We start from the raw sequence: 24878 nt of genomic DNA on the forward strand, positions 1-24878 counted from the left end.
ACTGCAATCAATAACAAAGGATATGCCCTCCGAGTGTTGAATGTCATTCCTCATTCTACTGCACACCAAAAAGGTTTTGAATCTTGGTTTGATTACATCATAAGAATAAACAACCATGAACTCCCAATGCTTTATCCTTCGTTATCGAATTTTTCGTATTCTATTAATGACGACGGAACCATCAATTATGGTGGTAATACTACCCAGGAACAAGCAGCTGCAGTTAATTTTGAATTGCTCATGCAAGAAATTAATACATTGGCCAAACATGAGCAAGATCTTGTTGTTGATGTATGGAATGCAAAAGGTGGGATAGTCCGACAAATCTCTTTACCATTGTCAAAATATGAACCTACTGATTCATCAAACAATTCCGATGAATCTGTCCATCAATTATTTGTTAACAACTTCAAACAATTGGGGTTGACTTTGGAATCTCAGCATTTGACTACAGCAACATATGTATGGCGAATCTTAGCAACACATCAAGGTTCTCCAGCATTCATGTCCCAATTAGTGCCATATTCAGATTATATTATTGGTTGTGATTCAGCTTATCCAACAGACACCAATGGCAAGGGGTTGCTTACAAAAGGTGGCGAGTCTTTATTGTCAAAAACAGTCTTGAATTACTACAATTATCATTATTCAATTTCCAATGAAGATAATATCCCAATCACCCTTTATGTGTATAATCACGATTACGATATTTTGCGTCCAGTGACAGTGAATCTCTCGCGTAGCTGGGGAACAGGATACAATCGAGGAATCCTTGGGTGTGATGTCGGATATGGCTTGTTACATAGAATCCCTGAAGTTGTTGGTAAATTTGATAACAATTCAATTGTTGATGATATTCTTTTCGAGAATAGCCAAAACCTTGGGTACCAACAACAACAAAGCTTGTCTCCACAACACTCTTCTTACATCCCTGAATCCGCTGAGAATACCCAAGAGAACAATATAATTAATTCTCCACCACCAGTTATGGGAGCAGGTGCCCCTCCTCGTGCATCAACTAGAAAAAAGAAACATGTTGCTGCTAAGGATACCTTCGAAGGGCTAGATGATTACATGAATGAAGAATTAGAAAAGTCGAAAAAATTAGATGTCGCTTCACAGCCGCAAAATGCTTCAGGGACACCACCGCCACCTCCACCTCCTCAAAGTAGCAAATAGGTAAATATTGTAAAAGTAATAACTGTTCGGTAAAAATATATTATATCATTCGTATGTACAAGTTTGGTATTGTAATGTTCTTTGTAGAGAAGAAAGAGGAAGAAAAAAAAAATTTTGCCCACTGTCGGGATTGAACCGACGATCGCTCCATCACTGGAAATAAATTATACGAGTGGAGTGCCTTACCACTTGGCCAAGTAGGCTAAATTTCACCAAAATAAGTCGCACCAGTAATATCATCAATATAATATGCTTTCCATTTCTTTTTATAATTACAAGTATCGTGAATCAACATTGATTATAGTAGCCATGAAAAGAAGAATTTTTACCTAAGAAAAGAAACGTCTCGGTTAAATGAAATAACTGTATCCTAACATATATATTATAACTTATGAGTATATAACAAGACAACAATAGTCAATAGTACAAATAAAATAAATATTACCCTCCAACATGAACAAAGCATGTTCTTGAAAAAGAAAAAAAAAGCAAACAAGCTAATCAAACAAGCTTAACAAATAAATACACTTCATAAATAAATAAGGAATCTTAAATACCAAAACTGCCTTCAACAAAAGCAGCACGTAAATTGGCTTTATTGGTGGTTTGGTTTTTATTGTGTCTTCCTCCAACTGGAACCATATTCATCACAGCATTGTTTGCACCACCTCCATTCATAGGACCCATTGTTGATGGGGATTGCATTGGTGCATGTTGTGGAGAATGCATCATCATCATACCGTTATGTGAAAGTGGTGGAGGTAGATGTTGATGTGGATGTGGATGTGGATGTGGGTTTGAGTTTGGGTGTTGAGAAAAGTATTGTTGATATTGCATTTGTTGTGGAGGTGGTGCATGTGGATGATATGACTGCATTGGCACAGGTGCTTGTTGTGGCATTGGAGAAGAACCATAAGGCAATGGTTGCTGTTGATAGTATGAAGGTTGCTGTTGTCTTGGAACAAACTGTGGATGTGGTGGCATCGGTTGGAAATAATGTTGATTGTGCAGTGGTTGTTGATAATAGTTTGGTCGAGGCAAGCTATGTAGAGGTGGATGTGACATTGGTGGTGTTGCATTATATACAGATGCTTGTGGTTGTGGCTGATTCTTTGGCTGTAAGCTGTTATGGGTTGAGGTGGCTTCTACCGGTGTACGTGGCTCCAAATTAGATACCGATGGTTTATGTTGGTTAGCTGGTGGTAATGGAGTAGTATCAATATTAGCTATCTGTGGCTTTGAAGCTGAAGCTGGAACTGGAGCTGGAACTGGAGCTTGAACTGGAGCTGGAACCTCTTCAGTTGGATGTACCCTTTCATCTTGCATAAAATAAGGATGTTTTGGTGATTGGACACCTGTTTCTGTCCCATGCGGTGGTTGTGAAATGAAAATATTATATTGCTCCTTTGGTGTCACCAATTGGTCATTAGATGGTGCCTCGGGATTGGAGAACTGGGCAGGTGGAATTCTTGGTGAACTGACAAATCCCATTCTTGGTGAACTCATTATAGAATTGTTAGAAGGTGGTGGTGCAAGTAAAGGTATTGAATCATTTTCTGGTGGTGACAGAATAACAAGTTTTTTATCATTTACACGCACAGGAGATTCCAAGTCTGTAGCTGAAGAAGAGTTGAGATTTGAATTTTCTTGTTTTTCAACTACTTCTGTTGGTTGTGGTAATGGTTTATTTGGATCGCATGGGATTCTCTTTACTTTCTTTGGAGTTTTATTTTTTGGAGATGTATTTTTCTTGGGAGAATTTTGCTTCTTCTTCTTAGGTGATGTAGATGAATTCTTCTTCTTTTCATGTGGAGTTTCAGGCATCCCTGGAATATGTGGAGGTGGCATATTAGACGGCAACAATGCAAATGGGAACCCTGCAGCTTGAGCAGCCGCTAATTGAGCTGCTTCTGCCTGTTTCTCTAATTTCTTTTTCTCCTTTTTCTTTTTCTGTTTCTTTTCTTCAATTTTGCGTTGCAATTCTTCTTCTTTTTCCTCTTTTGTTTGTTCTTCCAAAAGTTCATTTCCCATATTTTCTCCATTAATATTCTCCAGTCCATTATTTGGTGTAGCAGCAATGGTATTATCGTCATTGAACTTTTCGTCCTTATAAACAATTGTAGAATCAGAAGGTAAACTCAGAATGTCATTTGGTAACCTCTGCAGAGGTTGAGAAAATTGAGAATGTGTAGCAGCAGGTGGTTGAAGTTTTTGAGGAGCAGTAGTTGCAGACGTCTTAGCTTCTATACCCACATAGTAGTTATCATATGGCTCTACCGATCCTTGTTGTGAGCTTGTGTCCATTTCAGGGTGATACAAATCAAAGGGTTCAAAATATTTATCTTCCTTCAAAGTATCAATAGTATTATTGTCACTTTTTGATGGTGAAAAAGTGTTATCGGGAGTACCCGATTGTCTGTGATTAAGAAACAGGTCTTGTGAATTTGGTGTGTTAGTGTATGCTTCTAAAATAGACGAATTCGATACAAAAGAAGGAGGAGCTTTTCTACCAACTGGATTCTTTGCTGGAGCTATCATATCTCCCAATGTAGTCTTTGTAAACCTTGATGTAGAGGTAGCCAACTCTCTTGATGAGGTGTTTTGTTGATCAACCTCATTAGTTTCCATCGTATCATTTAAAATTGGGTAAATGTAGCTGAATTGATCACTGAACAGTTTATCAAATATGTCTGAGGCTCGAGTCACATAAGGTGGTGCTGACTGAGTAGCTTTCTCTTGTGAATGATTCGAAGTGGATGTGCCAGCACTGGACCTAGCCGAGTTTACATTCTGATTCTGTTTGAACTCTCCCATATCATTTTTCTTATTGGAAAATACTGAAGTTGAAGACACCGAATTAGAATGTTTACGACCTTCATTTGCATTTTTATTTGAAGATTCCTCATTTATTTTGCCGTTTTCAGTTTCCTGCACAGGAATTGGAGGTAATGGTAAATTTTTATAATCTTCCATAGATATTTGTCGTTTATGTTTACTTAGCATTCGTCTATCCAAATTGAATCGCTGCAAATATCCTTCTGAACTTAAGGTTTTCTCAGTTACAACAATCCATTTTTGAAATCCCAACACTTCCGCCTCGACAACAATAGATCTTCCAAATATTTGCTTGGTCACAGATGGCTGATCACTACTAATTGACGCCAACCAAGTCCATATGTAGTAGTCATGTATTGACACATCTTTGATAGAAATTTCTGAAAACAAAGGAATATCTGGATCGGTTTCTACTTTTGATTTGTTCCAACCTGGAGAAATATTGAATTTTGATGATATTGGTTCACTGGAAATTCTTGATAAAATTCTTTTTGATTCATCAGTTAAGGAATTAACAATTTCAAATGTGCCCTTTTTCGAGAATAAATTCTTCAAAATCGTGTAATTCTCGATTGACAAGAAATCATCCTTTTTATCAAATTTTAGATTATGCCTCACTTTGCTAATCAATTCATATGCATCTTTTGAAGGTTGTGTGGTTGATACACAAACACAGGGAATGGTAATAGCACCTCTTAACATGCTTTGGTCAGACTCATTGTCCGAGGAAGGAGGGTACTGTGTGGTTACCAACAAAGACTGTAAAGTCTTTGGTATTTTTAATGTTTCGGAATTGGTTTCAGGTAGCATTGATCTCAAAAAAGCCAAGACTAAATGGAAAAGAGCATTAGTTGATTTCTTCCAAGTATCGATCCCTTCAATAAAATTATGTTCTGCCTCTTCCTGAGTTGCATCATAAAATGGCGATTGTAGAAACTGTTGTCGGCAACTAAATGCCCAGAAACTTGCCATCTTGCTTATTTTCCGACCACTTAGATAATTGAATTGAGAATTTGATGTTATGCTCAATATCAAATCCAAAAAATCATAGACAATAGAGGCATGAGCTGGAGATGACAAACATTTTGGCATAATCGATAAGAATGCATTTTTGGGATATCCCTTTTCTGCCTCTCGACGTTTAAATTCAAGATAGACATCCCATCCAATAATTTCATTATTAGGTAAACGTGACCAAAAATATTTCAAAGCACTAATCAAAGTAAATTCATCAGTTTCAGAACATAGTTGTTGCAAAAGTGTATTATCTGTTCGTAGTTCACCCAGAGGCGCAATAGATGATAGAAATGATTCCAATTTTTCGTCATTAACTTTAGATCTGAACGGAAGAAATATATGGGGAGTCTTGGTACCTCTCTTCTTCAATTCTTGAGTTATAATATGTAACGCTGACTTTAAATTCTTCCGTGTGAATTGTGCTGGGTCCATAATACCAGCATCGGTGATTGTTGTATTGGATAAATAATTGTGTGTTGGTTTTTGAGTTGTTTGTTTTTCATGATTAAAAGGTAATTTGGGTAATTCTAAATTGGCAATTAGTTGTTTTGTATTGACCATAATGATTCAAAATGTAGAAGTTGTAGTAGTTCAATAAATTTAGAAGTAAATTTCAAACATTAATTGTAGTTAGGGATTGCAAAAAAGAAAAAAACTTAGTCTTGATATCCAAAGAAAAGGAGGGTAATTATAAATGGAAGTAATAGTACTTGTAGTAGTAGTACTTGTGACCTTTGGATAAAAGTGTTCTTTCAAATTATAATGATGAGTTTGGTGTTTGGTGTTAATTTCTTATTTTTTCTTTCCAATGAGAAACCTCGAAGTTTTGTTTATTTTTTGGCTTAAAAAAGTGGAAAAAAAATGATTCCTTCTATCTAATTTTTTTTTTTCGATTGTTGTTTGTTGTTGTTAATTTTCTATGGTCGCACTTTTCTAGAGGAATTGCAAACAAATTTCAATGATACAATAAAAAGTATGATATAATGATTAAAGGATTGGTTAAACAAATGGAATTTATAAAAGAAAAAAGAATGAAAAGAATGAAAAGAATGAAAAGAATGAATGAATTAAACTAATTCAAGAAATTAAAACCGTTTTTATAAAAACTAATTGTTTTCTTTCTAATTTTCTTTTGTTATTATTCCAGAAATAAAAAGAAAAAAAAGGGGGCACGGTACGCCAGACGATGAAAATTCAATAAAAATTGATTTCGTGTTCTTGTGCGCCATAAGCAAGGATAAGCCCAAAAAATCGCCTAAACTTCTTATGTAAACTAAATTAAGCAGATTTGCTCATAAAAACAAAACAAATCACTACAGAAGGACAAATAATTTTGTCCAATCTCGTTAAGAATTGTGTGTGTTAGTTCTGCTACTAATACACATTGACGGATATGCTTAGTTTTGGCTAGGTCATAATCATACATCCAAAAAGTTAATAATGATACACAAATCAAGAGTCATTTCTACAAATAGTTGCTACTCAAAAATCAACTAATTTTGTAATTGTTATGCTCCATTCCTTTGATACTGGTGAATGTAAACTCAGTTACAAAAAGAGAAAATTAGTGGTGGTGGTATTGGCAGCGGCGTCGGTAATGGACAAAAGAATTTTTCAAGAAGATATGCATACTCTCTTGAAGCTTCATTAACAGTGAAAGAACAATACAAGCGCATTACATTTTCTGTGGTGGTATTTTTAGTCGTTGTTATTTCTGTGTTTTATGAATTCCCAATGTCTATCCCGTCTTTGTCTTATTTCTCGCAATTAGCTAACAATCTGTTTCATGATTCATTGAATTGTAAATCATTCAATGTGATCTTCGTTTACATTGATGGAGTACTTTCAATACCATGAAAACAAGGAAGGAGAGGAAGAAAAACGATGTCTATTACTGTCAGGATGCATACCATTTCATCAGCTTATCTTTCGGCTATTCTTCTCTTATTGTCTCGAAGGCTTGGGTCATAATTAATTAATTAATATTCTTTTAATTGCAAAAAAAAAAAAAATTCTTATCAAAATTACACGAGAGAATTAATTAATTAGACGATAATAATAATTAAGAACCCTCGTTTATGCAATTACTGAAAGAGCTTGAACCCCTCCCTTTAAATAAAAATTTCAATCAATATCATTTTGTAAAGAAAATTGTGGTGTTTGTAGTTATAGTAATATCCCATATTATCTAAAGTTTCTGTTATTGTAACCATTACTTCTCCCAGGTTAAAACTTGGCTTGTTATAAATCGTTCTGTTTGACAAGATCCAAATAAAAGAAACGTAAAACTAATTTTTCAGTTTCCCAATTAGTATTAATTCAAAATAAAAAGGTACAGGCACCCATACCAATACCACCATCACCACTACCCTAGCATTATATATTCATGCAGCAGTTCCTGAATGTGTGTGTGTATGATGTTTCGAATTACAATGTTTTGCGTGTCAGTAACTCAAAAAAACTCTAAAAAAATATACACTACAAGGAAGAAACAATAAGGGGAGAGAAGGGGAGGGACGGAAAAAGAAAAAACGAAACAACACCAGGGATTGATAATTACAATAGGACTTGAAGCTTTAGTCGATGATAATAGTGACCATTCACTAATGTATGTATGTATTGAGAATTCCTTTATAGGATTGGTATGACATCATTTTAAATTAATAAATGTGTTTTTAACCCATTTCACAGCAATTTGTAAAACAAAGACGCGTTTTTAAAATCGCCAATTAATAATTATATTTTGATTCTTTTTCAATTACAAATTCAAATGAGTAAAAGTAGTTCCTCTTGATTGGTAAATACGTTTAATGTGGTTTTATAAACGTTGAGGAAGTATAAAATGAAAACCAAAGTGACTTTGGAAGATATAGCTAAACGAAGCAGCAATTGAAGTTCATGTTTCTGTTAATAATTGGCTGTTTCAAACATAGTTTTCAAGAAATAGAAGCCTTGTTCAATTGTAGAATATACTTTTCACGTTTTACTTGCAATTCAATGTAGAATCCCCGAGTCATCGTTGTTCATGATAAGACAACAATAGAGAAAACAGCCTTGCGATAAACTACTTTGAAAAGTTAAATATTGTGACTTTTAACAATAGGTGCTGCTCAAACCTTATTTTATATAATGAAAACTATACTTATCGTCTTTTCTCTTCTTATGATACGTTATTATCAAGTCTTTTTTATTGTCATATTGTCGTTTGAGCCAATTATCAATTAACGGGAACTTTTTTGTATAAAGATTAAACCAAATTTGATCAAAAAAAAAATACAATCCATGTTGAGAACCAATTAACCGACTATTTTACATTCAATTATCATTACAAATTTGTGTTCAGCAATAAGATTGTCTTTTAGTCTAGTTAGATAAACAAATTGGTTTAATTTATACTGTATTGCTGTCTATAAAGACACATTGATTTGAATAAATTTTTATAGTATGTTTAACACGGTTAATACATTGTTGGCCACAACAAGTACATAAATACTATAGTTTAATCATATTCTTGAAAGTGAATAAACACATGCATATAAGGATACATATAATATGAAATATAGAAATAGGAAACTAAAAACCAATATTACTTATCTATGGTGGATACAAACAATAAAGTGCTTACTATTTTAATGTTCACATAATGAAAAACTTCTTGTAAATGCACCTTCGAATTCATCACCTTCACCTTTTGCAGATCTTTCATCCATCAAGGCAACTCTAGCTTCTTTTGCTTGTTCTAAAGTCATTGGCCAAGAGGATTCATCTCCTTTTAAGTCTAAGATTTGTTGTTTCAAATTTCCAGGGAACAAATAATCTAAACTAGAATCATCCCACCACTCTTTTTGTTGAGGTGGAACATTATCAGTACTAATGACATTATGATTGTATGGATCAACAATGAAAAAACAAAGGATTTTTCTATGACCAGGCTTAGTTTTATCCTTCAATTCAAAAGGATCAACATGATGTTGAAACATATTTGGGAACACAACAACTCTATCCTCTTTAGCTTCAATTCCGCCAATTTCTCTAACCATAACCTTTTCATCTTTTATTCCGAAAATTGTTTCTGTATAAAAATCGTCGCCTTGTTCATAATTAGGATCATCAAATCCAGTTCTGAAGGAAAGTCTTGATTCAGTAATATTCTCAACATCATAATAATACAATACGGTTGCAATAATATCTTCGTTGATTCCACCTTCAACGTGCCATGACCCACCGGCATAGGAAGGGTTTTCGGGTGTGAGTTCAATATTTATCAATTTCACAATAACTTTTAAATTCTCAAATGTGGAAAGATCAATTGGTTTATCAAAAACCGGAGCTTGTTCCCATGCAGGAATTAATTCACAAAGATATTTCAGTTTATCCTTTTCAAACTCTTCCATTCTTTCCCAATCATAATCATTGCCTGTTTCTTCTGCTTCACGGTCCAATATCGCATCCAATTCTTCACGTTCTTTATGGTACTCATCAGTGTAAGCATCACTGCCTCTAGGAACTGGAATACGAACAAACTCTTGTGACGCGTATCTGGTCAATACACAATTCAAACCTGGAACAGCGGCATTAAAAATATCACTAATGGAATCATACAAATCTTTATATTTGATAGGATGTAAATTGTTGATATAAGAGCCAAACTCAAATTTCCCATTTGAATTTTTAGTCATAAGTGCAGGGATCCATTGGAATCGTTTAGAAACACCATATTGATCAACACCAGGTTTTGCATGTTCAATTTGTTCTCCATATTTGACAATTTCTAATTGTCCATTTTTCAAAACTGGGGTTTTATCATATTGAACAATGTATAAAGAAGGATGAACTAAATCAATAACTTGATTGTGAGATCCTGGATGATAGTCAATGTTACTTCCAAATGATTCCACTAATTTTTGAGCTCCAATTGAGAAACTCTTTTTTAAAGTCTCATTGACAGCACCATCAGAGTATGCAATTCTGTAATCACAACCAATTTGAAACGTGTTTAAATCCTTTTCCACATCTTCGTACCATTGTAATTCCTTAAACACATAATCAATTATTTGATCTAAATATTTGGTTTTGTCTTGACATTGTTCTTTAATTTCTCGTTTCCATTTAGTAACAATCTCTTCATTCTTGTACTTGGTTTTCCAATCTGGTTTCTCTCTAATTGAATTGGAGATCTCAACTGTCAACCATTCATCTAAGCATCTAGGTTCAGGACCAGCATCAGTAAAGGCAGTCCACCATGGGTGTTTGAAAGGAGATCCAATTCTTTGCGATTCTGCGCGTCTTCTTCTTTCTTCAAATTCCAATCTTTGTCTCTCCCAAACTTGTTGCTGTTCTGCTAACCTGATTGCTCTTTCCTCTTCCTCAGTTTTAATTAAAGTACTAGTTGGAACTGGCATGTTAAATCTTCGAAAAAATACGCGTTTCACAGATTTCAAATTTAGAATGGCTTGATCGTGGAAATACCCAATTACTTATTAATAAATAAAAGAAAACAAGCACTAATCAAACAGGAAAGTTTTTAAATAATAAAAGGGAAAAAGAAATATGTAAATCAATTATAAAAAAAAGTTCAATTCCTCAAGTAGTTTTGAAAAGTATAAGAGTTGTTGACAATAATATGGGATTAGTAATAAGTTTTTAGTAAATAGACTGAACATGCTGTTCCTCCACTTTCGTATGATTTTCCCCTTTTTTACAACTTCTCACCCTCTCTCACCCCCCAAAGCTGAACAAAAAAAACAATATCAATAATAATAACAACGATACCAACAAGGAAATTTTGTATGTGCATTAGTACTTTTTAGTGCATTGAGTATTTCTTGGCTTTATACATTCGCTTTGTTTGATTTAGATTGTTGATGTTATTTAATTGTTTAACTCCATTTTAGACTTGAATAAATGATTGACGAAAATTCACACAATACAAAAATATGCCCTGGTGTCATCAGACAAAGCCATTCTATTCAAAACAGAAATTGAGAGAGGAACTTCATAAAAAAAATCTCGTATGTACAAATTCTCGTAAAGTGAAAAAAAATTGACCAATCAGTATTAAGTTAGCCAGACCAAAATTAATTCCGCGCTAGGTATGGATACAGTACTAATTATTCTTGTTTCTTTTATTTTTCTTTCCTTTCCTCTTTTGTATTTTGTACTGTTGTTAAAGCGCAATTTAGTGAGAGAATACAAATCCGGACATTACAGGAGAAGTTTTTTTGAGCCAAATAATATCTATAATTTGACATTCGTTCTTGTAAGGGTAGAACGACAGAGGTACAAAAATACATGTAATATAACAATTTATAAACAAGATTGAACAATTTAATAACTACGTCATCATAACTCTTTTGTCAATTACCCAGCAATTTCTTCAATAATTTCTTTAGCTTCTTGATCAGCTGATTTATCAACTGGTTGAGCTTCCGGAAGATTACTTTTATCAATAACTTTGGATTCTCTCATTTGTGCCTTTTCATTCTCATCAATTTTTCTTCTCCAACCAGTTTTGAAATAATCATTAGTATCAAATCTAGGGAATGGATGGGCTTCAGTATTAAAGACATAATCTGTCAATGGAATCTTATTGGTGTCATCAAACAAAAGATACAAATATTTCAAAGTTTCTGCCCACCAGAATGATTCAGTGTTATCTTTGAATTTCGGTAAGCCATTAGAATCGAAAGAAGTGACATCGGAAAGCGAGGAAAATGAAACTTCACCTTCCGAATTAACAACTTTAGTGTACTTGATAAAATTTTGGAAAATTTCATATCCCATTTCACGATATTTGACATCACCAGTTAATCTATAAAGATAAAACAATGATTCAACTGTTTCTGGACGTTGTAAGTTATGTCTATCCAAAGGTTTAATAATAAAATCTTTGGATTTTGAAGTATCTTCATTGAAAACAACAATTTCTGGTGACAATCCAGTTGGACTAACATCGTGGTACATCTTATAACAAGTATAAGTCAACTCTTCACCAAGTTTAAAGTCAGCTTCTCTTTCTTCATTCCATGATTTTAAACTTTGAGCCTCGTTCAATGTCAATCCTCCAGTAGCACCAAGGGCTAACAATCCACCGTAAAAGCAAACTAAATGGTCCATCTTGGTTGACAATTTGCCACCAATACCATTATCCAATTCCCCAATAAACGTCAATCCCGAAGGATAAGAATCACTCACAAGATGTTTCTTGACACCTTCAACCGATTCACGATACATATCCCAATAGACAAGTTCTTGCTTATTTGTTTGCAAGTATTGCTTCAACAAATATTCGTAATAAGAATCTCCACGTGACCCCAATCTAATCAAATGGCCTTGATATTTACCAGTATCTGGGTTGACATAAATTGGCACCAAACCATCTTGAGGTTTATTACTTTCTAACACTTGCATTACTTTCTCTGCCAAGTTCCACCACAAAATTTCTCCAGTCAATTTCGATAAATATTTCATTTCTAATTGAACAGTAGCAGCTTCAGCAGTGGATGAGGCACCATTATCAACATGATTCTTTATACCTTTACCTGATTTCAAATTGACAGACAGATATGGTATTCCTGATGGACTATCATAGGCCCCGTGTAATGCATTGGCCAATTGTACCGCTTTATCCAAATAGACATCGTCATTGCTGAAATGATAAGCTGATAATAAACCACCAAGCATTCTAATAGTGGTTTCAAATGTGTTGACATTATAATCAAAAGTGTAATCCAAATCATTCTTGATCCAATCTCTGGCTCGACTGACTTCTTCTGGACAATCCATAATCATCAAAGTATCTAATGAATCCACAATCATCCACCCCAACGGTTTTGGACCCATAATTTCCCCTTCTTGCTTAATTGGATGATAGACATCATAACCCCAACCATACTTTTCATAGGTATGCCATGAATCTAACATGGCTTGACGAACTTCCAGTTGAGCTCTTTCCCATTTTGATTGACCCGAGAAATCAAACATAAATTGCCCACCATTTGATGCTAAATGGTACACAGCATATAATACTAAAGACAACATAAAACCTTTTAATAGCATGAGAATACGTTTTTTATTTTTTGAAGTGTGGGCTGGGTGGAATGCTGGTACTTTGTCTTTGTAGAATAATGGTAATGCTCCTCCTGCTGGTTTGTCTTTATATGTATTATTGCCTTTCGATATATTATTTATACCAAATGAAAAAGACATACGGAATGAAAAAAACCCAGGATTGAAAAGTATTAATTATTTGGTGTAATTTATATGCAAATAGTAAGAAAGGTGGAAGAGGGTAAAATGATATTTCTTTTGTGCTTCTTCACGTATCAATTAATCAATAAAGCTGTTAATATGGAATGCAATTCACAAATGGGGAAACAATTAGAATTTAATGATTGTTTACTGTGAGTAGTCAAGGCTGCAACTTAATGGTTATGGCGTTGCTTGCTTTCTTTCTTGGAATCTAGTTGATTGTATGCTTCTCTTTATTCTTTTTTTTTGCTATGCAATTGGATTTAAGGAAACTGAAGTGATAAAAAGTAAATGAGTTTAGAATACAACAATTGTTATAGTTATACTAATATTGTAGAACCTTTTCAATAATTAGATTTGATTATTGGAAAAAAAAACAAAGTAGAATTAGAACTGAAAGGACCCCAAAAAAAAAAAACCAAACCATACAAGAATMAACTGCGTCAAGAAGTTATTTTGTCTTGCTTCGATTTTTTGAACTCAAATTTGAAGTTGTGTACCGTGTTCAAAATGAAACAAATCCAATTAATCGTTGGTTGGCAACAACCACGCGTTTGAAGTAATTTATATTGTTTGATTACATCATATTAACAACACTATTCCGCCAGCTTGAAGGTTACAGGGGCTACTGCAGGGAAGATACTTTGTAATGGTGTAGTACAACAGATCATCTAGAAATTGCATACTTTTCTGGATTTGTGAATGCAAAAAATGAAAAGTATTTACTGCTAGTGGATTATTTCAAAAGTAACAATGACAACCAATAGTTGATGGAATCAGTTTTGAATAGAAAAAAGTTGATCTTAGCGCATATCAATGACTTCTATATAACATGAATCCCTTACCATTATAACAAGTGTCGAAAATATACTTCAATTGTTGTCTAAGATCACACGACTCTTACACATATTACATAATCAATGATAATTATTATACTATGTTTTTTTGCAAGATTCCTACCAGACCAAATCAAATGGTTCTCAGTACTTTTTCTGCCACTTTTAGTTGAAAAGCACCTTTAAACCAACCTTGATTTATATTCTGGTAGTATGATAGCTGATCCGTTTGTGGACTAGATCAAAGACATGTCGGTTATTCAAGATTGATCATTGTTTAAGCCGTGGACCGGCTCAAGTCGAAAAGCCCCAGAATCACAAAATCACACAAGTACCGAACGGTTACGAGTAGTAATGGATATTGCCTTACCAATGGTGTTTGAGTCATCCGACTGACAACAGAAAGGAAATGACTAAAACTGTTGCAAAATTTATCTCAATTGACAAAAGAACTTTCTACATACTAAACGAAAACTAAGTGTACTTCAATGCTTGACCAATTCTATCAACTACATCGTCGAATTATCAAATTTGTGACTATAGGGCATACAACAATCGAGTAATATAATACTAGACCGCAATCAAAAGAGGAAGTAGTCTGTATAATATATATTAATGATAGGGAGTTTTAATTGTAATGACAATTTGATGGGTTAGTTTCAAGTCACAGGCAGATTTCAGAACTACAATTGGAAAAGAAAAGGGAAAACGTTTGGCCGTTCTTCTCCAAATCGTTTTTCCCGCTTTCCGCCTCGGTTTATCTGTCCCGTCTAATATGCAGTTTTCTTTCTTGGATTTTATAACCGAGACTTGCATCAATCCCTCCAGAATCTAAAGTTAACAGCCGTTTCAATGTTCCTATTGCAGAATAATGAATACAAAGTTCAATCAAATAATTCAAAAGTGGAGTTAAAGAGAGAATGAGAATGAAACTAACCGAAGTAAAGAAATTAACTAGTGTCTGGTTTCGGTTTAGTCTTTTAATCATTAATTCAATTAATGAAAATCTTCATTGTTCTAATTTTTTTTTTGTTTGGGTCTTTCATTTTCTAATGCCCTCATCATCCCTTGACAGCAATAATAGTAGTAGTGACCATTATTGAATAAAATCTAATTTGACATTTGATTGTGTCTGTTTTTTTTTAGATTTATTTCTACTCAATTTATGCCATCTTTTTTTTTTCTTTGTCCATTTTTAATCCCGCCCATCATTCTGAATTTTATATCTCAATTTTTTTTTTTCTTGGTCCATTTTATATTGTACTTTCAATGATCTTGAAAATATATATCGATATCTGAATACTTGACTTCTGTTTTCATTTCTTAAAGTATTCCCATCATAATATTAACACTAATATACTACCAATCAGAGTATTAACTAAGTTGGAATAATACACATCTGAAGAATCATAGTAACCGCCGTTCCCATTTTCTTCCCACTTGCTCCACACTTTTCCAAAAAGCAACAACTACAACCAATACCACCAAAGGAAGCAATATACACTCCAATATTAGCAAACATTTGTCACATTAAACATTACACCAAGAAGCAAACAGTCACATCTCAAGATATTAGAGATATTTCATATAGAATACCTCCAAACAAAGTTCTTTCAAAACAGAAACAAACACCTAAAGTAAAAAAGAAGTACGGAGATGTCGGATACTACACCCGAAAAAGGTCTGGTTGATAGTGTATCGCCTAGTGCCAGTAATGGTTCTAATACAAACAATCCATTAAATAACAGTAGTCCGCAACCCCTCAAATCTAATGAATCTGACAAAAAACCAAAAGTCACGAGAAGATCTGTGGCATGCAAAAGTTGTCATTCGTTGAAAGTTAAATGCACACCCTCAGATCCTAATAATCCAAGTGCACCCTGTGTCAGATGTATTAATGCAAATAGAATTTGTGAAATCGATTTAAATCAAACCAGAAAAAGAAGAAAGAAATCAGAAATTTTGGAAGCGAAAAGACAGGCGGGACAGAGTTTACCAGAACATAAAAAAGAGAAAAATACACCTACTCAATCGGGCTACAATAGTTCTGAAAATTACAGCAGTAGCATTAATAATGCAAATGATTCCCTGTTAACGTCTAGATATCAGTCGCCCATGACTTTTGATCCCACATCTCCAATGGTATTTAGACCTCAAGCTAGCTCTGCTGTACCACCAATTTCAAGCAATCTTAACCCACAGTCAGCGGCTCCAACACCAATACCAACATCAGGTATCCCACCTCAATTACCTTCACCACATGAATCTGCAATATTGAGGGGAAATACCACTTCACCAACATCAAAGGATGACGAAATCAACCAATTAAAACAGAGAGTACGGTTTTTGGAGACCGAGTTAGCCAATAAACGTTTACTTGCAAACAAAAAAGGTTTTAGCAATGATTCGCCAACAGATTTGCAATCACCACCCTTTGTTTCGAAATTTGATTTGGAGAGTGAAATAAGCATTTTGGCAGAATCTTCCGCTAGATTAACCGATTTAACTAATCAATTAAATGAAGCAGCATCAAGAAGAATCCAGTTAGTATCTGCCAAGAAACCTGTGGACTTGATTTCCAAAGGGGTAATCACTGTTGCTGAAGCGGAAGAGAGATTAAAACTTTATCGTGAACAGATATATGGTCGACATCCATTAATTGCAATACCTGATAACATGCATGCTATAGAATTTCTGCAAAGCCAACCGTTTTTATTCAACAGTATCATGTCTGCTTGTAATTTGATAACTAAAAATGCCGATAAAGATGTTGTATTAGCAATTGACAATGAAGCAATGACGTCTGTTGCAGTAGAAGTAATGGTTGTTGGTACAAAATCAGTTGAGCTAGTGAAAGCTTTTCTGGTACTATGTTTGTATTATAACTCACCTGAATTATTCAAACAACGTCGGTATCACATGTTGAACACAATATGTGTTTCTTTGTTGCATGATGTGGGAATCTTTGCCAGACCAACTTATTCATACAATCAAGCTGACGGGACACTTAAACAAGACGCAAGTTCTAAAGACAAGGGTAATGATGAATACCGTGAATTGGTATTAATTACTTATTTTGTCACAGTGAGCACATGTCTTGTGTTACGGAGATCTATTTATGCTAGATGGACACCATACGTTGAAGAATGTTGTTCTCTTCTTGAAAACTCACTGCAAGAGAAACACAGACGTTTGGCACTATTTGCTCGAATGAATAACAAATTGGATAAAATCCATCACATTGTCCATGCACCTGAAATGCCTGGACAGAAATCAGGAGTATCGCAATATGTCATCCAAGAATTACAACGTTTATTATCGGACTTGAAATTGAAAATTAAAGACAATCAATATTCACTATTATCGTACTATTATTCTATTGAGGCATATTTACATGAACCAATATTGACTAAAGTTTTCAAAAGTGATACTGAACTTGATGGGAAAGCAATGAAATCGATACGTTACTGCACAAGCTCGTGTTTAAATGCATTAGACGAGTATAGTAAGCTAACACCTGACCAAATTGCATTATTGCCATTCCCATTTGGATCGAGAATTATGTATACAGCAGGTATGTTGCTTCGTTTGCGGTATCTTATCTTGTCGTTGCCATCTCATATTGATAAAGAATTAGTTCCTAAACGAGCAGTAACGTCAATCCAATGTGTTAGTAAATTAGTGGAACAAGCAAATATTTTGAATCCTCATAATCATTACTTGACAAAGATGAGACTAGTTTTACAATTGTTTATTCAAACGTATGCTACTCAAGTACTTGAGTTGTTAAGTAAAAATGGGAATACACCGCAGAACTTCAAACCTGATGAATCTGAAACACAACAGTTGAGAGCATTAGCTCGTGAATATAACGATATTCGGAAAGTCAGCAAAGTCTCGTTAGTTTCAGATACAAGAAGTGCTGAACCATTGGATGTATTGTCGTATGCAGCAACTTTTAGACGCGAAAACAATGATAAACCTAGTGCTGTTGCCGGTTCTTTGAGAAAGTCATTTTCAGAGAATGATCAAGCTATCAAAACACCATCTCAATGTGGACAATTTGTATCAGCAAACAACACTCCAGTGCCACAGGTAATCAATTCCCCTCCCATTCTGCAAACAAATGTACCCGTGCTTCATCAATCACAGTCAATAATAAATGGCAATAATAGAAACAGTGCTCCATTGGCTTTTAATAATACTACCACCCCTTCCTTACATCAATTTGGAGATGTTTTACCCCCTTCATCCATGCCCCAACCAGACTATAGGCAATTTAGATTACCATCGATATCGAACACGGTGCATTATTCTTCCAATCCAAGATTGAATGCCAATTTAGCAAACCCTGATCAATTGGAGAATTCATATCAAGTGTTAAACGATGAGTTTTGGTCAAATTTGTTAAGTACGGACTCTACTGATCGTATCAATTTCACAAGTAATAACTTTAATGGTAATACCAGTAATGATGAAGTTTTCTTCATGAACAATTAATGCCAAGAGTCAAGAAAGGAAAGCTAGTATGTGAGATGATAGATAGTTATTCACTTTACAGCTTACACCTTTTAAAAACAAAACTTCAAAACTTTCAAAACTAGATCGATTACTGTACAAGTAATTTGAACGATGCATAGAGTTATGTATTGGTAATTTGTAACTTTTATTTATTTTAATATTTAATTTCTCATAGATTGTGTTTTTTAAAAAATGATTATAATTTCCCTTATAAGTGATAATTAATCTGCTCTTCGATGAAAAATTTTTGTGTTTATACATCCATTGCATTCATAGTAAGGTTGTTGTAGTATTTATATATCGTGATGTCATTTTTCGGAGTATGGAGACTACATATATTAAGTCACATATATAAATGCACGTACTTTTTTTTTCTTCACACACACCACCAAACATACTAACGCGATCCTTAAATCAACCATCATTTACAACTCTTTACAAGGAATAATTATTAGAATAGTATCTACCTACCGGGGCAACTTTCATGAGAGATTCAAGAACGAAATTTTCTTTCCTAGATATATTACGTATACTTGGAGGCATTTTATTTTTAAATGCATTTTTATCATGGTGGTTCACATCAACTTCAACATGGGGGTATCGAGGGAAATGGTTAAACACTGATTATTTAAAATTCCGTTTATTCAATGCCAATAATCCATTAAATTTAACAATATCGGAATTAAGTTTATATAATGGGACTGATAAACATTTACCCATATATTTAGCTATTGATGGGATAGTTTTTGATGTGTCTTCATCACCAAAAGTTTATGGACCTGGAGGTCCATATCACGAATTAACGGGGAAAGATGCAGCTAGAGTTTATGTTACTGGATGTTTTAATAAAAAAGATGAATATACTTATGATTTAAGAGGATTAGATGAAACTGAGGCAGAGAATGATATACAATCTTGGCAACAATTTTTTTTCGATCATGATAAATATTGGTATGTTGGTACGGTACAACATGAACCAATTACCAGTGATCCACCTGCTCCCTGTGAACATATGAAGTTCCCCGGAATGCATTAATAGAGACATTTAATAATATTAATAGGGAAAAATTAAAAAACGTTATGCATATATCTAGGTCTATATTATATAATCTATATACTTTCATCTAAACTTTTTTGCAATACATCAAGCAATTCAGTTGGATCTTCTAATCCAATACTTATACGAATCAAATTTCTATCGACCCCCCATTGAGAAATTTCATCTAATTCTTGATAATGAGCTAATATAGCATAAGGACATGCCAAAGTAAAATTTGTACCTAAAGATGGACCCTTGTGAAGATTTACTGCGTTGAAAAATTTGACAGCTTGTTGAGGTTGTTTAAATAAAAATGATATTAATCCTCCATAACCACCACCTTCATTCTTTATAACATCATAGTATTTTTTCGAATCAGAAACACTAGGATAATAAATTTGTGAAATCAATGGACTATTTTGTAATAATTCAACAACTTTTGCTGACGTATCATCAATTTTATGTACTCTTTCAACAAAATCACGTGAATTACGTTCTAACCAAAGGGCATCTTCAGCCCAAAATAAATCTTCATATTCTTTATTGAAAAATGTTTTCAAAATAGTATAATACTTGGAATCAGGATTCAATATCAATGATCCAGCTAAAACATTTGAATCCCCGGAAAATACTTTAGTTAATGAAGATGCCACCATATCAGCATATGGCAATACATGAATATTAATGAAATTCCCCACCGTTTCATCTATAACAATGGCAAAATTATATTTATCGGCCAATTGTCTTATTCTATGCAAATTTGGAGTTTTCAAAAGTGGATTTGAAGGACATTCACAGAAAAGTGCCAATATATCCAATCCTTGACTTAATTGTTCTTCTAAATTATCTAACGATTCATCATCCCCTAATCCAAGGAAATGTACCCCAGGACCAAATTTCTTCAATATATTCAAAGTATCAACGTACGGGAATCCAAAACAAACAGATTTTTTAGGCTGATCAGAAACATTGAGTAATGCATGATGAGCATAAAATATCGATGCCATCCCTGAGGGGAATAAATATACATCATTTTCATTTAAATGTTTACCTCTTTTCGCTCTTTCTAATTCTTCAACTCGTTCAGTTGATTTATCTGCCTTGCCAGCAATTCTTCTTCTTAAAGCTGCTTTGGCTTCATTAGCAAATTTCAAATCTAAAACTCGACCATATTTTTGTTCAATAAATGAATCAAAATCACGGTTAACATCATCAATATTATATCCAGCAGCACTAGAAGCTCGAGAGGCCGAAATGGATGGAGAACGACTTTGAATTTGTAAAGATTGGAGTTCTTGTTTGAGGTTTCCTGACATTTTAGAAATATCAGCACCATTGGAATTATTATAATTATCATTATTGTCATTATCTTTTTCAAATAATTCTTTTAAAATGTATTCCCCCATTCTTGATGAAATACCTTCACCTGAATGTTGCCAATAATTCTTTGCCAAAGGATATTCTGATCTAGGGAAGAAAACTACTCCAATAGTGGCTCCTATCATAGTTGATTTTTCTGTATCGTTACTTGGTTCAAGTGTACTCAATTGTAATACTCGAATTTTAAATGAAGTTTGATTAACAGTATGAGCTTTAATAAATTCACGACATCGTTTAGCTACTTTATAACTGGGGAAACACATACATCTTTCTCCGTCTCGACCATATTTTTTTTCTAAATTGGAACATAATTTTTGAATTGAAGAATGAATGAAAAATCGAGGATAACCTGAATTCATTTTTGAAACTACCCAATCTTCACCTTCTTCATAACCTACTGTTGCTTCCCATGTTGGTAAAGTCACAGAAACAGCATGTGGCATATTTGGGATAGGCATCCCTATTTCTTGTGAAGGCATATCTGAATACTGGTTGAGTAAGATATTTGAAATAGAAGAATTATTTGCACCAAATCTAAGAAGATAAAGATAGTTGGAAGATTAATGATTTTCCCCATTGTGACGTCTTTTTTTCTCTCTCTCTCTCTATTTTGTTGATGAGTTGGTAGTGCAACTTTTTCGATTTTTTGATCCATTGTGACTCAATTATGATTTTAACTAGTAGTAGTCACGTGATATGTGTTGTTAGTATTAGCTACAGAACCTGATATATGGCGTTCTAGAGCCTTAGTTCATTAAAGATGAAATTCAATGCAGTTATTGATTGAGATCCCATTAGTTGGAAATGCAATTGTCTCGAGCTTTTATGATTTGAGGATTAATATGTTCTCGTGTTTACTATGACTTGGGTTGAAAATACAGCAAGTGCTTGCAAACGATGTTAACATGAGCAGTATGCTTGACTGAGTATTTGTCAATTCACATCTAATAGTAGAAGTTGGCTTGATTGAGGATATTAGTATCATAAACATATACCAATAAATGTGTGAAAGAGATATTGGCGCTAGGTCGTGTACAGAGATAAGGAGCATTTTTTGGGTGTAGCCACAAATGCAAGTTCAAAATAGCCGAGGATGTTTCAATGACGTCAATAGAGGAAAAGAAAAAGTTCCTAATTTACCAGGATTCTTTTTTTGACTCTGCTCTTCTAAAGCCATCATCACTACTACTTATTAAACATTGCTACATTTTTCATTCACCGATGGTGTTAATTTGATAAGCTTAAAAATCAAATTTGGTGTAGTTGCATTCAAGCATTTTTTTGGTAGTAGTGGTAGTAGTGGGTGTAGAGGGGTTATTCCTTTTTTTTTCATTTATATAATTTAATAAATTCTACATTGTTCATGGAAATTAAAAGGAAATATGATTTTAATAATAATAATCAAATAAGTTATGAACTAGTACTACTACAACTGTACCCCTGTAACAGTAGGATGTATGTATGTAAGTAAGTTATTGTTTAATAATTGAATTCTCCTATTTTTTACTCGAGCAAATGTTTCGAGTGATTTCTGTTAATAATAGAAACAAATTAAAGATAGAGGAGAGAGAAAGAAATCAATAAAGAGAGAGAGAGAAAGAGAGCAACGTAGAATGAATGGAATCAATTAATTTATCAAATTTTGTTGTTGTGAGTTTTAAATTTTTTTTTTTCTTTGTTTTTTTTTTCTGTTTGGGAAATTAACCATCTTTTAATTTATTCAAATATCCACAACATATTCTTCTTGCCAATAGTATATGAGAACTATCTATTAACAAAGGAAACAAAACAGTCAAGAAATAAAAGATCATTTTCAACACATTTAAAGTTCAAGGTTTAATTCATATCTTTTCAGATCTTTATTCATTCATTCTTTATTTTTTTTAGTTCCAAAAAGACGATGTCCAGTGACGTAAGTATATTAGAAAAGAAAGATTTTTTCTTTGAAAGAAGAGAAACCAATTACATCATTCATATACTAACAATATTGATCCCCCCTAATAATTTTATTATTTATAATAGCATAAATCCAAATTTGATTTAGAACTTAATCCATTCGAAAGATCATTTGCTACCAAAGAATCTTCGAGTGTATCGTTAAATGAATTAGCAGCAGCATCAAACAATGACGCCATTTCCGATGTCAATAGTGTTGCTACTAGTGGATCATCAATAAATAATGGTAGTTCCAGTAATAAACACAACCTACATATTCCCAACATCTCCAGTGTCAACCAACAACAAGGTGTGAATGGTAAATTACCAGGTATTACGCCACCTTTGTTCACACCTGGAGGAAGAAGATTGCCACCTATAGGATTATCTCCTGGGGGCACAACCAGTAGACAATATTCAAACAGTACCAATAGTGGGAGTTTACAAAGTAATACTGATACCCTTGGGTCCAATATATGGGGTGGATTACCTACTAATCAAACTTTTCAACCACAACCACAACCACAACCACAACCACAACAGCAGCAACAACCCCAGCAACAGCAACAAACTCAGCAGCCTCATAATTTCAACCAGTTCATGTCCGGCATGCGTAAAACCGGATTAACACCAAATGAATCAAATATTAGACTGGGGTTAACACCTGGTGGTTTAACTAATTTTGGATTTGGTAGTAATTTAGTTCCCGGTTTATCCACTCCAGGTGCATTATTGAATGGACCAATTACTCCTGGGTTATCTAGTTTATTGGGTATAACACAAACCCCTCTGAGTTTATTAGTGCCCACTACAAGCAGTTTTCTGCAAAATAATCAGTCTCATTTAATTCAACCAGCTGCCAATACCTCAGTAGGACCAATACCGGAATCAACTGCTCTTGGTCCTCATGTAAATATTCCCCAGGCTAACCAACTTCAGCAAGATCAATCTTCTCAAGCGTTGGTTGGTGGACTTCCGCCCTCACAACCGCAACCACAACCGCAACCAGTGATAGCGCAACAAATCCATACTATTCCAGAGAATCAATCAATTGCATTTGATATGACACAACCTGCAGTCGCAAATGCCCACCTCCCTGAATCAAAACCTGATTTATCAGAAACAGCTAACTTGCAAAGAGATTTGAACCCCACCGCAGACACCACCACAAATACCACTACTGCTACTAAGAAAAGGAAAAATGACACTGCTGGTGGTACTAATAAAAAGGCTAAAGTTGCGAAGGGAAAGAAAAAAGAACCCAAATCAAAATCAAAGGGTAAAAACAATCAAGAAGATGACCAAAATGCATCGAATAAACCAGAGGATGAGAATGTACCTGGAAAAGAAAATGGCAATGAAGAAAACCATAAGGTAGAAGCAGAATCGAAAGAAGAACATTTACAAAATGGGAATGAAACCACCACAACCAAAACAAATAATACCGGTAATTCATCCAACGGCACTACAACCACCACCACCACAAAATCGAAGAGTAAGAAAAATTCAAATGTTTCTGAAGATGATAAACGGAAAAATTTCCTTGAACGAAATCGTGTTGCAGCATCTAAATGTCGTCAACGTAAAAAATTATTAATTCAAAAAATGGAAGAAGAATTAGAATTTTATTCAAATGGTTATAGAGAATTATCTGCTGAAGTGAATGAATTGCGTGGTGCCATATTACTTTTGAAAGAAAAACATAATATTCAAGATGAAATCATTGATGGATTATTACTGAAACCAACTACGGTTCCAACAAACGTTACATCAATTCCATCAACTATACCAACTACTTTAAATCCTACATAGATTGTTCTTGTTCTTGTTATTATTATCATTAAATGTATGTATTTTTGTTTATAATTTATACAATGTATTCATAA

At 33.9% G+C, this 24878-nt stretch overlaps 8 protein-coding genes and 1 non-coding gene across 9 annotated transcripts; 4 read left to right on the top strand and 5 right to left on the bottom strand. All coding sequences in view use genetic code 12, as the record gives it.

The window, feature by feature from the left end:
• Window positions 1–126: 126 nt before the first annotated feature.
• Window positions 127–1179, top strand: CAALFM_C103690WA (uncharacterized protein; the record flags this gene model as incomplete). Its single annotated transcript, XM_704883.2, has 1 exon — window positions 127–1179. One exon carries the CDS (start codon window positions 127–129, stop codon window positions 1177–1179), a length of 1053 nt encoding a protein of 350 aa, XP_709975.2.
• A 115-nt stretch (window positions 1180–1294) lies between these two features.
• On the bottom strand, window positions 1295–1382 carry tT(CGU)1. Its single transcript is given in 2 exon segments — window positions 1295–1330; window positions 1347–1382. It is a non-coding gene; the product is annotated as a tRNA-Thr (tRNA).
• Window positions 1383–1728: 346 nt separating this feature from the next.
• On the bottom strand, window positions 1729–5592 carry MSB1 (Msb1p; the record flags this gene model as incomplete). Its single annotated transcript, XM_705092.2, has 1 exon — window positions 1729–5592. The coding sequence occupies one exon, from the start codon at window positions 5590–5592 to the stop codon at window positions 1729–1731; it is 3864 nt and encodes a 1287-aa protein (XP_710184.2).
• A 3068-nt stretch (window positions 5593–8660) lies between these two features.
• On the bottom strand, window positions 8661–10433 carry CAALFM_C103720CA (uncharacterized protein; the record flags this gene model as incomplete). Its single annotated transcript, XM_705090.2, has 1 exon — window positions 8661–10433. One exon carries the CDS (start codon window positions 10431–10433, stop codon window positions 8661–8663), a length of 1773 nt encoding a protein of 590 aa, XP_710182.2.
• A 958-nt stretch (window positions 10434–11391) lies between these two features.
• On the bottom strand, window positions 11392–13239 carry MNS1 (mannosyl-oligosaccharide 1,2-alpha-mannosidase; the record flags this gene model as incomplete). Its single annotated transcript, XM_708548.2, has 1 exon — window positions 11392–13239. The coding sequence occupies one exon, from the start codon at window positions 13237–13239 to the stop codon at window positions 11392–11394; it is 1848 nt and encodes a 615-aa protein (XP_713641.2).
• A 2534-nt stretch (window positions 13240–15773) lies between these two features.
• On the top strand, window positions 15774–18617 carry WAR1 (War1p; the record flags this gene model as incomplete). Its single annotated transcript, XM_708547.2, has 1 exon — window positions 15774–18617. One exon carries the CDS (start codon window positions 15774–15776, stop codon window positions 18615–18617), a length of 2844 nt encoding a protein of 947 aa, XP_713640.2.
• A 505-nt stretch (window positions 18618–19122) lies between these two features.
• On the top strand, window positions 19123–19674 carry CAALFM_C103750WA (uncharacterized protein; the record flags this gene model as incomplete). The annotated part of the gene is made up of 1 exon (XM_708546.1): window positions 19123–19674. The coding sequence occupies one exon, from the start codon at window positions 19123–19125 to the stop codon at window positions 19672–19674; it is 552 nt and encodes a 183-aa protein (XP_713639.1).
• Window positions 19675–19748: 74 nt separating this feature from the next.
• STR2 (cystathionine gamma-synthase) lies at window positions 19749–21536 on the bottom strand (the record flags this gene model as incomplete). Its single annotated transcript, XM_708545.1, has 1 exon — window positions 19749–21536. One exon carries the CDS (start codon window positions 21534–21536, stop codon window positions 19749–19751), a length of 1788 nt encoding a protein of 595 aa, XP_713638.1.
• A 1421-nt stretch (window positions 21537–22957) lies between these two features.
• On the top strand, window positions 22958–24804 carry SKO1 (Sko1p; the record flags this gene model as incomplete). Its single annotated transcript, XM_019475088.1, has 2 exons — window positions 22958–22969; window positions 23080–24804. 2 exons carry the CDS (start codon window positions 22958–22960, stop codon window positions 24802–24804), a joined length of 1737 nt encoding a protein of 578 aa, XP_019330633.1.
• Between the last annotated feature and the right edge of the window lie 74 nt (window positions 24805–24878).

Source organism: Candida albicans, chromosome 1 (assembly GCF_000182965.3).
Source record: "Candida albicans SC5314 chromosome 1, complete sequence".
Lineage (NCBI taxonomy): Eukaryota > Fungi > Ascomycota > Pichiomycetes > Serinales > Debaryomycetaceae > Candida > Candida albicans.